The sequence below is a fragment of the Parasteatoda tepidariorum genome, chromosome X2, assembly GCF_043381705.1.
Source record: "Parasteatoda tepidariorum isolate YZ-2023 chromosome X2, CAS_Ptep_4.0, whole genome shotgun sequence".
Lineage (NCBI taxonomy): Eukaryota > Metazoa > Arthropoda > Arachnida > Araneae > Theridiidae > Parasteatoda > Parasteatoda tepidariorum.
In genome coordinates this window covers 47,975,516-47,990,972 of record NC_092215.1, presented here as the reverse complement: position 1 = coordinate 47,990,972, position 15,457 = coordinate 47,975,516, and the positions used below count along the sequence as shown (strand labels likewise).

The 15,457-nt window shown below is 29.9% G+C and overlaps 1 protein-coding gene across 1 annotated transcript in view; it reads left to right on the top strand.

Annotated features, from left to right (window-relative positions):
- Positions 1–521: 521 nt before the first annotated feature.
- Positions 522–15,457, top strand: part of LOC107449497 (suppressor of tumorigenicity 14 protein homolog) — a 17,538-nt gene continuing 2,602 nt past the window's right edge. Inside the window, exons 1-5 of the mRNA XM_043045538.2 lie at positions 522–729; positions 4,901–5,091; positions 6,121–6,292; positions 13,095–13,220; positions 15,152–15,286. Of these exons, the coding sequence (XP_042901472.1) occupies positions 657–729; positions 4,901–5,091; positions 6,121–6,292; positions 13,095–13,220; positions 15,152–15,286 (697 nt within the window). The 5' untranslated portion in view covers positions 522–656. The remainder of the gene's footprint in view (positions 730–4,900; positions 5,092–6,120; positions 6,293–13,094; positions 13,221–15,151; positions 15,287–15,457) is intronic.

Sequence of the window (15,457 nt, the reverse complement as noted above, 5' to 3'; positions counted from 1 at the left end):
TGCAATAAATTTCTTTGTTTTATTTTAGGAACATTGAATACTATCTTCCAACACTTGCTATATCAGTTTCGTTTTTAGATTTTCCCCAACAATAAATATTATTTGGTATTTCCCTCATTAGTATATGTTAATTCCGCGAAATCTTTTTCAAACCATATGAGTCCATTAAAATGAGATTAAAAATGATTACTTATTATAGAAAAAAAATTTGGTCTAGAAAAAGGGATTTCATTTAAAAAAGATATCAAAAAATTTGACTAGTCTTACAAATTTGTAACACATAGTCTTCACAGCATTATAATTTCAAACAAATACAACATGATAACAAATGCTTGGTCTTATAAATTTGTGAAACATTGTCTTTTCAGCATAACTCCGAACGAATGCATAAATATACTACTACTAATCAAAAATATTTTCTTGAAAGAAAAAATGGTTGAACGTTAAAATATGAAACGTTTCTAACGGATATTCAGAATTCTATACTGTGGAGTTGTGTTGCATTATTTTTCTTATCAACAGTTTTATCTGTGTTTTATTAAAAAGAAACACACACACTTTTTGATATCGTGAATAAATAACGCTGGTTGTACAAAGACAGATACGAAATTTCACGTTGATCTTAACAATGTCAGGCTTTTTATAATAAATAAATCATGAAATATGTTTATTTTCTTCTCATTTTCTATTTTGTGACCGACAGTTGGAACAAAGTACTTGGTGTTATTTGTAAGTAACAAGTGCAATGTTAAATAATATGTTAAATAAAATGCTAGCACTGTTAAACTAGTTAATAGAATTTGTGAATTTTATTTAACTAATATATAATTCAAATTATCAGCTTGCATATAAGAAATTGTGTTTATTTCGTTAATTAGAATTAAATTGTGAATAGTGTTCAAGTAAATGAATTTGTTGATATTTCTCTAAAACATGACCACTACATGATTGATACGATAGCTTTAGTCGGAAATAATCAAAATCTAAAGCTTATCTGAGTTTTTTTTTCTTTTTAAACTATCAGAGTAACGCAAATTACAATAAAAACAGTTGTTTATAACACAAGATACAAAATTTTGCTAAACACTTTGTATTTTAAAAATATCAACTTATCTCAGTTTAAGTAAGAAGAACCTGTTGACTAACTCTACGTGTTGACAACATTATAACACAGTTGCAAATTAATTATTATAGTGGTTGAATGAACTGTTATTTTTACAATAAAATTTGTTTCAAGTCTTTATTATTTTATCAAGATTTAATGTAAATTAAGAAAAACATTTATTATTAAATAATTAATATTTGAATATCATTTCAACACATGTTAATAATTTTTCTTATAATACATTTAAAGAAATTATGTTAATGTCATCACTAACTTCCTGGACAATTATAAGGGGGATTACTTTTTGTGGAATTTCTTAATAATTATTATGTAATAGCATTTAAGAATAATTTAAACTGAAAAAAAAATAAAATAATAATCAAAGTAATTTTTGTTTTTATGATCAGATTTTCACGTACTAAAAATAAATCTTAAAAGTTTGAAGAGTTAACTTCGAATAGCAACTGGGGTTACTTTCCTTCCGTTAAAATTTCTAGTGAAGTTTTCGTGTATAGTGTTATTTAAAAAACACGAATCATCCTGAATAATTTGTGATGTAATGATCGAATCTTCACGTACTAGAACTCAATCTTATGGCTCGAAGGGGTGAATCTCAAATATACTACTTAATTTGTGGAGACGACATTTTAAGCTATGGAATCAGTATTAAAAAATAATTAAAAAAGAAAAAACATACTATCTCTGAATAAATATACCTTTTTATAACGGATTTGGGTTTTTGACCCCCAAAATATAGGGGCTAGCCGCAATCTGGGAAATATGGTCTCGAGAGTTTGATCAAGAGAGTGCAAAGATCAAGAGTGGTGCAAAGTTTGCTCCTACATTTTTGGGGTCACAAATCGAAATCAGTAAAAAAAAAAAAAAATATGTTTATTCAAAGTTTTTCATAATTTAAAATATCGCCTGTACAAATTGATTAGCATATTTATAGTCACACTCTTGAATCACTTAGATTGAGTCCTAGTACGAGTAGATTTGATCATTAGATCAAAAGTTATTCAAGGTGGTTAGCTTTTTTTTAAATTTTTATTTTATTTTACGTACTGTACTTCTCTATAATAGGAGAAAGAAAAATAACTAGGCTATGGGCTTATAGAATGTATTTTCCTTGTGTTTAAATGTATTTTAATTTTTTCCTGCTTAACTTAAAATTTAAGTGAAAAAATTGTTGGAAAAAGTTACTTATATAACTGAAACGATTGAAAACTATCTCTAGAGTCAATAACTGTAAAAAAAGTTTGCTTTTGAAGCGGGTGCTAAATTAGCAAAAATATACTTGAGAATACTTAAAAAAAGTTATTAATTGTTTTTATAAATTATATTTATGCTAGATACTTGATATACTGTTAAATCCTCGTTATAAAATTTTAGTAGATAACTTTTTGGGGATGAAAAAAAGAGAATATGTTGATATATTATGTAACTTCATCCATCTTGACACTTAGTTTGCTAGAATGTACTCACGCCGAGTGAAAAAAAGTTGAAAAATCTTAATCAAACAGAAAACAACGTTAATCAAAGTAATGCTGGATTAGCTGAATTCATCTATTTTTTCAAATGTTAACTTCTTTCCGATGTTTTTCAAAGGTTAACTTCTTCCCTATATTTTTGGATCCCAGGTAAGAAACCTTCAAGACGCCATCGGTATATTTTGCCAGGAAATGCTTCAAAATTTTTTTCCTAAGAAATTTCTCTACCAAGAACTTTCATGCTCTTAAACTCTAGATTCTTTTCCTAAATGAATGCTTTGTCTATATCCATTGTTCTTTATATTAACTTATTAATAGTGCAAACCATTAATAAGTTTCTAAATCAGATACAAAAATGTAATTTAACTAAATAAATGCATGTTTATATAGTGAAAGTACTTTTTTTCAACATATTTGAATTTCAGATTAGTAAAATGTAGTAGCAATCTGGAATTCCGACAGTTTAGTCAGAAGAGCGGTCAAAAATGTGAACACCTTTGACATATTTCGTTATTTCTCGAGATTTGTTTAAACGAATCGAAAGCTTTTTGTACACAATAATAAAAGTCGTTTATTCAAAGGTAACTTCATACAAAAAGTAATCATTATTTTGTTTTATAATACTCGCAAAAATTTTGAATGGTATGAAACACAAAATTTTTACATTTTAAACTAAGTTATTTTGAATGACAATATATGAGTATACAAAATTAGAGCAAAATCAGTCAAATAGTTTTAAAGAAAAATTTGAAAATACGACCTTTTTGAAATTTCATAACATAGAAACTATTCGATTGATTTTGTTCAAACTTTTGGCTTTGAGATTTGTCATTGTTAACTGATGCGGAAATTTGCATATTTTACAATTCAAAATGTTTTTAACCATTAATAAATGAAAAATAATAAATAGTTATTAAAAGTTATATTTTATATGGAAATAACTATGGATTAATGAATTTTATAATTGAGTAAAAAAATATTTTCTCTGGAAAAGTTATTACAATTCACACTCTCTATGGTGAAATTCAAAAAAAAAAAAAATGAATTTAACATTAAGGAATCCTAACTTTTGATAACTCTTCTGATTAAAGTATGGGGATTAAATGTTTTTATTGTAGCTATTCCTCGTGTTTTGATGGTTAAGAATCAAAATCCGTCGGAGCAAAGTCATATTTATTCAGAGAAAGGATGTTATCCTGTTTAATTTCGCCACTGAATTAAATATCTAATTAGTTAGCATATTTGAAGTCAAACCATTTAAACACATTTATCTATGATGTAAGGAAAGAATATAAAAGTGTATAAGATTGTTTTCTTGTTTTTTTTATTCAAGTACAGTATTTGAAATACATTCACATTGTTTGAGATTAAAGATTTCTTCTTTACTTATTAAAAACAGTGATGTGTGATTCCTCAAGCTTGACCATCTGTGGACAAGTTTCGAACAAAAAATGTAATATTTTTTACTTATACTGTTTCTATGTGTTCTACGTTTATTTCAATGTGTTGAATTTAAATAATACAATGTATTTCAGAGGAAAGAAAAAAAGTTTCGAAAACTACCTTTTTTTCTGGGTGTTATAATACGGGTTAAGGTGTTGATGACCTAAAAATTCTTAAATAATGTCTTTAAAAATTGAAAAAAAGAAACCTATAAAAATCATTAAAAATGAACTTAAAATAATAAATAACACTCTTAAAAATTTACAAAAACATGTTTTTAATTAACTTCAGTTTCAAATCATAACTTGCATTTATATATTTAATAAAAAATAAGGCGAAAATTAAAATAAATATGTAATTTAAGAATAAAAAATGCAATTAATTATGATAAAGATAAGTAAGAATTCATTAATTTTTTATTACAATAAAGAATTTCAGAATTGTATTATATTAGTATATTACCGAATGTTTTTTTAAATTTTTTTTTTTATATATTCTGAAAATTGAAAGATAATCTATTGCTCAAAGGCGAATTCTCATAGCTTGAAAAACTCAGTTCAACATTAATACTTGTTATTGAAGGATATTTAAAATAAAAAGACTTAATTCAATATTTACAAAGAAAAAAAATTAATTTTAAGCGAAATGCTCTTGAAATAAAAAAACATCATTTAAAATTCAAAAAAGATAAGGGAGAACAGAAAATCTAAAATAAGGAGAGAGAAAAAAGCCATGCATAATGTCCTATAAAGGACAAAAACAGTCAAAAATGCTTTTATCATCAGCATCCTAGCTCTTGTTATAACTCATTTAATAAACTTATTCCGAAATTATTTATAAATTAATTGAAATTATTTTAAAGATATGGAAGACATCTGTGCTCTAAATCCAACTCAGTCCATTACATTAGCATCATCGGGATATCTAAAAGCTACAAGAGGCTCTACGTATTTCGTCGGAAGGAACTGCAATTTTATTTTTTCGTCTAATGATAATATCATAATAAGTATAAAGAAAATCAACTTCAGACCTGGCTGCAAAGATTATCTCAAAGTAAGTTAAATATTAGTTTGTTTCTATTTTAAATGACAACTTCATTTTAAATTTGAAGAACAAATTCATTTTGATTCTAAGTTTGATTCTAAATTTATTTTGATTCTAAGATTGATTCTAAATTTATTCTGATTCTAAGTTTGATTCTAAATTTATTTTGATTCTAAGTTTGATTCTAAATTTATTTTGATTCTAAGTTTGATTTTAAATTTATTTTGACTCTTTCAGTTTCAAATAACACTTTAATTATTTTAATTCTGAACTACTTATTTCTATTAATTCTAAACTACACAATTTATATTGATTCTGAACAATCATTCATAGTAATTCTAAACTGTAAATTGATTAATTCACTGAACAATTTGGAAAAAAAAAACGTAATCTTTGACGAATTCATAATGGATCCATAATCATAATGTATTTGATGGATCTTTAATGTATCCATAATCACAGACCATCGAAAAAGGATAACAAACAGGGCCTTATTATCACACGGGTTTACAGCTCTAGGCGGTGTTTAAATGGACATTAAATGTCTGTTATCAATATTTATTTTTAAAAGAATATTTTTTTATTTTTTTTATTGATTAATCAATATTTGATATGCTTACTTCTTTGACTTGAAAAGCATTATTAGTTTGATTTATTAATTATTGTTTTAATCAACAGAAATCTTTATGTTTCCAATCTAACGATATAATTCGAAATCAATATTCTTACCTATTTTCAAAAAATACTATTCGCGAACGCAACGACCTATAGGAGGCGTTGTTATTTGAGACGATTGACTGCTAGCAGAGCAACAGGATCATCTGTAGCACTGGAGATTTCTTCAGTGTAGCATGGTAACGTTTCTTCTTTATTGTGGCTTATTAAATTTAAAAAAGAAAAATGTTTGATATTCTTTCTTATGCAAGCGAATGCAAAATGAAATCACTTTTTTTAGAGAAGGATCATCCGAAACTTATCAGAAATATAATTATAAATCAACACAAAAAAAATGTATCTTGAAAAATAATTTTGTTTCAGATAACTGATGATACAAAGCAAGTAGCTCTTTGTGGGTCTAAAAATGAATATGACTCTAACATGCAATATTTTGGAGAAAAAATATATATCAACTATTATACTGAAGATGGTGGCATTGATCCATATGGTTACGATGGATTTCATTTGTTGTATACTTTAAGCGAAAAAAAGTGTAAGGATGACATTTCATTCCTTTTGTTTTAAGAAAGTAGTAAACACTTTTTTTTTTAATATTTGATGCTATTTATACGTATATACACAGTCTAGTCACATTAATGTGACCACCTGTCAAAAGCCAGAATAACCAACTTTGGCAGAGCGGACCGCCACGAGACGTGCAGGAAGAAAGTCAATTAGGTTTCTGAAAGTGTTCACTGGGATGTTGAGCCATGCCGACTCCAGTGCCGTGGCCAGCTGCGCTAGATTACGCGGTTGAGGATCCATGGCACGAACAACCCGATCGAGGTGGTCCCACAGATTCTCGATTGGGTTCAAATCCGGTGAGTTTGCCGGCCAGGGGAGTACGGTAAATTCATCCTGATGCTCTTCGAACCACTCACAAGCACTGCGAGCTGTATGACACCTCGCATTATCCTGGTGGTAGATGCCATCATTCTGAGGAAAAATCATTTGCAAGTAGGGGTGGACATGGTCTGCATGGACAGATACGTACTTGTACTGATCCATTGTGCCTTCCACAATGATGAATGCACCCAGTGAATGCCAGGAAAACATTCCCCAAACCATAACGCTCCCTCTTCCAGCCTGCAGCTTTCCGGCAATTGTTGCAGGGTGTTGCTTTCAGACGTTTCACGCCGTATATGCCAACGTCCATCTGTCCCATGGAGCATAAAATGTGATTCATAGGAAAAAGCCACCTGTTACCACTCTGTGGACGTCTAGTTGTGGTACTGGCGTGCAAATTCCTGCCTTCGTCACCGATGAACAGCAGTCAGCATAGGTGCATTAACCAGGCGTCTGCTGCGGAGGCCCATGCGCAGCAACGTTCGCTGAACAGTTGTTGAGGATACACTCTTGGTAGCCCCTTGGTTCATCTGGACGGTCAGTTGCTCAACAGTTGCACGTCTATTCGTCTGAACGCATCTCCGTAGCCTTCATTCGTCTCTGCCATCTTTGGCCCGTGGTGCACCACATGTGCCACGCCGCTTGTTTTGTATAGTGCCATTTTGCCATGCACGGTATACTTTTACCACGGCGGTACGCAAACAGTTCACAAAATCAGTCGTTTCCGAAATGCTTCCACCCTTGGCCCGAAAGCCAATGATCATGCCCTTTTGGGCGTCGGATAAATCGCTACATTTCTGCATTGCGCTAACGACTGAAATGCTTTTCGATGCCCTAGGACATCCAATATATACACTACACTGTAATGTGCTGCCACTTACACTCTGCGATTGGTTATTTCACTTTGACGTCGAAAGTAGGTGGTGGTCACATTAATGTGACTAGACTGTGTATTATGTGGGCGTTAGCTATGCATGCACAATATACTAAGTGTACCATATCTAAAAAAAAGAGAGATGAAATTGAAAAATATAAACTATTAATTTAAATGCATTTTTTGTTTAACAGTATTCAAAGTAATTCATTTCACTCGAAATTTTTAAAAATAATTTTGAATTTTAAAAATTTGGTCTCAAATAAGGTATGAAATTTTTTTTTACATGAATAAAATAAATTATGGTTTTTATAAAATTTTATTAATAGTGCTAGCATTTCTATAAGTTAGCATTTTAAAATGCTATAAATGTTGAAATTCACTTCATGTAACATTTGTTCTAGATTTTATTTTCGGCTAATTGAATTGCTGTATCATTTAATATCTCACTAAATTTTTAATATTTTTACTGTACTTTGCGTGTAAAGTATCTTAATGTACAGTTCTATGTACTATTAACATGAGAATACACTGTTGTCCAATAAAACTGCTATACCATGAAGAAATGCAAATAAAAGAATTATGTTTATCGGACCCATGCCTTATGTTGGAAAGAACAAGTGATTGAATTTACATGAAATTAAAACATATATCCTGAGAAATCAGTTCTTAAATTTACTATTTTTGGCAGAATTAATGACAGTATTTATCCGGTAGCGCAGGGAGAGTCAAACAGAAATTATATGACATTTTTAAGGACTTGAATGATACATCTTCAAAACTATGCCGCAGTTCATTTACTGTAGTAATTGGTGAGGACGTGCTAATAACTTGGCAACCATGAACCACAAGTTTTTAATTATTAAGAGGGCATACTGTCCACTATGTTAGTCGAATATATTTTGTGTCAATGACAGTACAATCAATTTAAAATCCATGCTGAAAAAAGTGTTATCAAAGATAGGGCGAAGCCTTAACACGTTTGAAATGGTATACTAAGTGCATGGAATGCAAATAGGTAACACGGTTGAGACCATCAAGAACCGGGATTCAACCATAATACCTTTCTTGTGCACAAGCTCCTGTCTGTGATGCCACACTGGCAGTCCATAAAACTCTTGGAGCTTGTTGTTTTGCCAACATTTATTAACTCATGGTTTGCGATTATCTTTTTGACTATGTCCTTTTCTTATTACAGTCAAGAGATCCTGGTCAACACCGGTAATTTTTCTTATTCAAAGCCAGATTCGTATTAGTAGGCATTTCTCCTTTTTACACGAGACAATATCTTTTTTAGACCTCTCATACTCAATTTCTAGGAAGGCATTTCTCCTTCTAGGTAGCCATTTCTCCTTCTTACACGAGACAATATCTTTTTTAGACATCTCATACTCAATTTCCAGGAAGGCATTTCTCCTTCTAGGTAGCCATTTCTCCTTCTTACGCGAGACAATATCTTTTTTAGACATCTCATACTCAATTTCTAGGAAGGCATTTCTCCTTCTAGGTAGACATTTCTTCTTCTTACACGAGACAATATGTTTTTTGGACATCCCATACTCAATTTCTAATGCAAATTGAATATGAGAAAATCGCTGCATTTACATGTGTCACTACTGCTGTGACTGTGCTGAAAATCTAATCATGTCAAGAGTTCAGGGTGCCATCTTCTTGGCGCATCAATTTTAATGGTGTAATAAGTGCATATATTAAAATGTTAAAAATAAAAAAGCTCATTTTTTATGTTTCATAGGTCCCTATAAAAATATAATATTACGTATATTAGTTTGGAGGAAAAGGTTTCCAGTAATTTGAGACTAGGTTTTTCGGGAAAATTTTCTAAACTATGCAGACCCTTACCCAGAGCATGAATAAGCTCAAAGCATATTTTAATTTTATTCATCTTTGTAAGAAAAGTTAAAAAAAGTCATAGGATTTAAATTTTTTAAAAATTATTTTTACTTTTTATAATGCGTGTTGAATAAAAAAAAATTTTTTTTTTCATAAAAACATTAACCAAATAATTTTTTTATATACTCAGTTGAAGGAAAAAGGATATTCAAATTTATGTAAATCTTAACAAAGTTATATTTTAACATGACCATTAGAAGGGTCCTTATCAAATAATGGTAAATAGTTTTTGTTTTATATTCTTTTATTTAATATGATAAAAATATGAGTAGACATAATTTGCATTTTAAGTACATTTAATTGCCTAAGAGTCAATTACATTTGTCATCCAGCTCTAACTTCTAATCGAAATCAGTTTACTTTTTTGTGAGAGGTCAGAGAAAATATGCTCAGTCAGATGAGTGTTCTCTGCATTAAAAGAAACGAAAATAATTTTAAAACTTGTTTATTTCAATGAAAAAATATTTTTAATTACCATAAATTTTAAATAACAAAATCGGTTCTTGAAAAACAATAATTTAAAAACACGATTTTTTTCTTTAAAACTATTTGAGACTTAATTTCGTTCAAAATTTGTGTTTTGGCATTTAAAATAACATAGTTTGTCTAAAATTTGTAAAAATTTACATATCGTACGATTCATAATTTTTTGATCATCATTAAATAAAATAATTTATTGTTATTATTATAATCTATTTTTGCATGAAATTATCTCTAAATAAACGATTTTTATGACTGTGTTCCAAAAGTTTCAAAATCGCTTACAAAATTTACGAAACATGTCGAAATAAGCATAAACTTGCCGGATAAAAATACAGGACGAAACTTTTAAACCTTTTTTCTGACTTGACCCCAATTTTCTCATTGGGTCATCCCCTATATTTTGATGGTCAAAAAACGGTAATGCTGAATTTTTTATAAAGGGAATTGAAAATTTCACTAGAATTGAACATTTGAAACCCGTTGATTTCTTGAAGTCTTGATACCTCTTTCTTTAAGATTTCAATTATTGTAACGCCAACAGGTCTCTTATTAAAAAAAAAATAAATAAACATTTAATTTCTTCTTTAGTTCGTAACATTCGTAGTATTCAATAAATATTAATAATATGAAAACCTATATGCCAAGTATAGGTTTTCATAATCATGTAATTGTTATGTTCTTCTTAATCATGTAATTGTTATGTTCTTCCTAATCCTGTAATTGTTATGTTCATAAATTGAATTGGTAAAAACAAAAGAAAAATTCCGATTACTTGAAAATCAAATCTGTTTACAATTTTTTCCACTAAGGCACTTTTCCTACTACTGAAAAATATGAGCCCAGCTGGTAAAGGCTAAAAACTTTGTTAACACTTTAAAAGGCTTAACACTTAACTTTGTTAAAATTCATTTCGCTGCCGTATTATGAGCAGTGTATTTGTAGAAAAGTGATAGTACATTGTAAATTCCGTGGTGGCTCTGTGATTAAGGAACTGAACTGTCATTTTGAAGCACTGGGGTTCGATCCCCGTTGGCAAATTGAAGCCCAACCAGCTTTAGATCTACAGGTACCAGTTTGTCTCGGAAGTACTGGCGACCGGGTGCAATGTTGATCACGCTGCTATCACAATGCGGTTGATCGAACACCTGCTAGAAGAAAGAAGGCCTCCCAACTGTTCCATTTAATAGTTCAACTTAACGTACATAAACTGCGGACTGGGGGTAATAAGTAAGATTTTGTGTTCGGGCTACTAGACTGAGTAGTGGAGGGAATATACGAGGGCATTACGTTCGAACTACTAAATGATCGAATTTCTCGCTTACGGTAACCCGTGTGGAGGCCTTCTCTTTTCTAGGAGGTGCTGGTTGGTCGCGCAATTTTGGAGTCCCATCTGACAGCGGGTCAGAAGCTTGAAGTAACGTTAGTTTCTCTGGTCAACTAGTTAGTAGCTAGTTTCTGCTTGATTAGTTCAACTAGTTATAAAAGATCTTCTGTTTACTGCCACTTTAATTTTAGAACTCAGCGTTAACCTGATTTCAGTTTGAATAATATATTTTTAAATTGTTAATGATAGTTATGTATTAGGATTCTTATATATAGATAAATCATAATGATGACATCCTGCAACCATTTTTTATATTTTGGAATTTTCTATGTGGTCCATGCACATTTTATTTATATTTCAATGCGCGAATCGGCATTTGTTGCTTTGATTTTCTATAAAATCGTCTAAAATTTATGAAGCGTAAAAAAAAATGATCGAAAGAAGGGAGCTTAAAATTTTTTTTGAGGCTCTCAAATTAAATATTTGGAACTCGAAATTTCTGAACATCATATATTTAATTTTCGCAGTTTTGCTACTATTCTCTTTAGATTTTTAATAACTATACGAACCTTCTATTTTTTACCAAATTTCAACTGCCAAAATTACATTTGGTAGGGGATAATGGGGTCAATTGTAACATTTTTTACTTAACTATTTTTAACTAACAAAAAATCCAATATATTATTAGTATTAATTGACAGACGAGTAAAGTAGACTATCCTCTACTAGAAAAAAAATAAATACTTTATTTTAAATGTTATTATATTAGCTATTAAAAATTTTTGACAGTCGTGCACTTGTTACAATTGTCCCCACTTACGGGGTCAATTGTAACAGTTCATAAATTCAACAAAAACATAGTTAATTATACATATTATCATAGATTGTGATATATTTTTTTATTGATCGAAATAGTAGTGATATTTTAGGAGTAAAAATAATAATGAGCAGAGACCTAAAGGGTTAAACTTTTAACTTTAAGGGGTTAAAAATTTTAATTTATGCTGTGAAAGGTGACAAGTAAAATAATGCACATGCAACATAATATAAATGATATAGGAAACTATTAGTGGTTCTTAAAGAGTTAAGTTATGGTTAGATTATTTATTTTCAGATAAGATTATTAGATAAGATTATTTATTTTCAGCTGTTACAATCGTCTCTTTACTTATTGTTACAATCGTCCCCAAGACGCCATTTCAGCTTCATTTGTTAAAAACTATGCTAGTTAATTAACAAAACTAATCTTCTTTTTTTTAAATGTTAATTAAGGTGTCCACTTACATATTCGGTTAATAATTTTTATTTGTTTAAACAAAATTACTTTGTTACAATATAATATTCTAATACCAAAAAAAGTACTTACGTAGCGTGAAATTATCTTTTGTGATGCAACTCTTTCAAAAGTATTTAAAAATGGTTGCTAGCAGGGGTGTAGATTTATTAAATACACCTTGTGCGCCACCTAGGAACCGAATCTAGAACCCGACACTCGAAATTTTTGCTCTGTTACAATCGTACCCTGTTACAATTGACCCCACACTCCCCTAATAATGAGAAAGGCATCCCTGAAAAAAGTGGCAGCACATTTGTAATAACATTAAGTGGATTTTTAATCATTTAGCTAATAATTTGGTTCAAAAATATAACAATTTTGTGATTTAAGGACCAAATATGATTTTAATATTATCCAAATATACTGGTGAGTAGGTACGTATTTCTGAAAATGAAATAATTGATTTATTAGTTTTTAGCTTTTTTGCAAATTGTGCAAAAAGCGAATAAGAATTTACTTTTAGAATGTTTCTATGCAAAAAAATAATTTTCAATTTATATAATAACTTGGTATGATTTCAGACGCTCAGTGTGACAAGTCTCATAAATTTCAGTGTCATAATGGATATTGTATAAGCAATCGTTTTGTTTGTGACGGAAATAATCATTGTGGGGATTTCAGTGACGAGCAAAGTTGCAGTAGAAGTGGTAAGTGCATTTATTTAATTAAAATCATCATTACAGGGTGTTCCGTAATGACCACCATTATTGTATAGACTTAGAATCTCCACAATAAGAAAGTTAAAATATAATAAACATGAGGGACATGAAACAAGGAAAGCACGCTGTTGAAACCTAACGAATCATCATCAGAGACAGATTATAAAAAATGAAACTTTGTTATAAACATTTTATGAAACTAACTTCATTAATTCAAATTTTTAAATTTGTGAGAAAGTAAGAGCATCTCAAATAAGACTATTGAAAATAATGGATAGATAACCAAGTTAAAAATAAGAATGTATGAATAAAATATTAATTACAGATTAGTAACGATATTTAATTTAATAATTTTTCTTACAATTGAAATTATGTCCCGAAGTGGACTGATTGTTAAGACACAGTTCCCAGCAGATCACCGAAGTCAAGCATCACTGGCTGTGGTCAATGTGCGGGTTGGTAACCACTTGGATCATTCTGCGTAGGGACCGAGGGTGTAGGGTATTGGTACTCGTAAAACTGTTCTACCGTAAAGTGCTCGACTTCGCGTACAGGGAGTTGGGATACCGATGCGGGGGTGCCATCCCCTTTGCAGAGGATCAAAATTATGATGGCATGTCTTCGGATCATCCTCAGGGATGTTTCCCAGACCATCGCCAATAGCCCATAGTGTATCTCTAGTACGACATAAATTAACTACAACTACAATTAAAATTATTTATTTTTATAAAAACAGATATTTAGCATGCTTATTTTTTTACTGGATATAAATCAGCAAAAGAATTAATAAATAAATAAAATTAAATAAATAAAATTAAATAAAAAACGATTCCCCTTTAAAACTTTTTAACTGATAGTCGGATTTTTATTCTGTAAAGTGTTATGGCTACATCTGAAAGAAATCTGTTAAGTTACACTTGACAGTTAACTGTAACCATGGCGTAATATGCTCATTTTGACGAAAAAGCGAGCACTTTTTCTTAAGAAACAAATTTTTTACTGCATTCGATTTAGCGTGCAAAAATAACGTCTGAAACAAAATTCCATAAAATTCTGATTATTAAGGGGACTTACAAAGACAATACTTGGTATTGGTAGAAACAGATTTTACTTAAAGCATTCTAGAACAGCTCGTCGTAATTTTTTTCTGCTACCAAACGCTAAATAATCAATCTTCTTTCGGCGGAACTCCATCTTTATTAATAAAGTTTAAGGTAAGTGTGAATGTTATAGCCAATTAAAGACTATATTTAAAATATTTACTTAGAAGAATGAATAATTTTCATTCCATTATCATTTATTCGCTTTAGAAGCAGATTTTACGTAAGGCATCACCAGAGCAGCGCGTCGCAATTTTTTTCGGCAATAGAACACTATATAATCAATCTTTCTTCCGCGGTACCCCATATTTACACCTTAAATTCTTACAATTCATTCAGTCTGAATAAGGTGTTCTCGTATGACCACTCTTAATTTCAATTATTAATTTTTTGTCTCTCAAAAACGGTGTCAAATGTGTTTTAAACTAACAATAAGTGTCGGAAATTTATGTTTAAGAAAGGAAGAACAAAAAACGTTGTCGAAATCCATGGAAGCACTACTGAGGAAGGCAATACTCAGAACATCAAAAACCCGTTTAATTATCAGCGGAATAGTTGAAAGACAGTTATTAGAAACGGCTTCAATTTCACCAGACTATCAAGCTGGTTTTTGATATTTGCCATTCCGTCTTCCTCATTAGTGCTTTAACAGATTTCAATAGCAATTATGTCTCTTCGCTTGAACTCTAATTTGTAATCCATATTGTGCTTACTTTTTTTTATTAATTCTAGAAATATACATTAGGGATAATTCATATGAACACCATGATACTATTTTTTTATAGAAGCGAAACATAATAATCCTTGTTTTCTTTTCAGGATTTGTTGTATTTATCGCTTTATTTCTTGTTGTTGTCATGGGTCTAGTGGCTGGATTTTGTATATCGATGGCTTTAACAGCCATTTTAACTAGTGGGTTAATAAAACTGCAGTGGAATGGAAATCCAATTAGTTGTAAGTAATTATAGTTCATTAAATAACGAAGCTCAGAATATATGTATAAAATTAAGAGAAATGTTTGATTTTATTTATTTTGCAGTTAAATTTTTTTAATTAATAAATTTTTTGTATAATTAATTTATAATTTATTATCTAATTTTTAATTTATTATCTTCCTTTAAATTA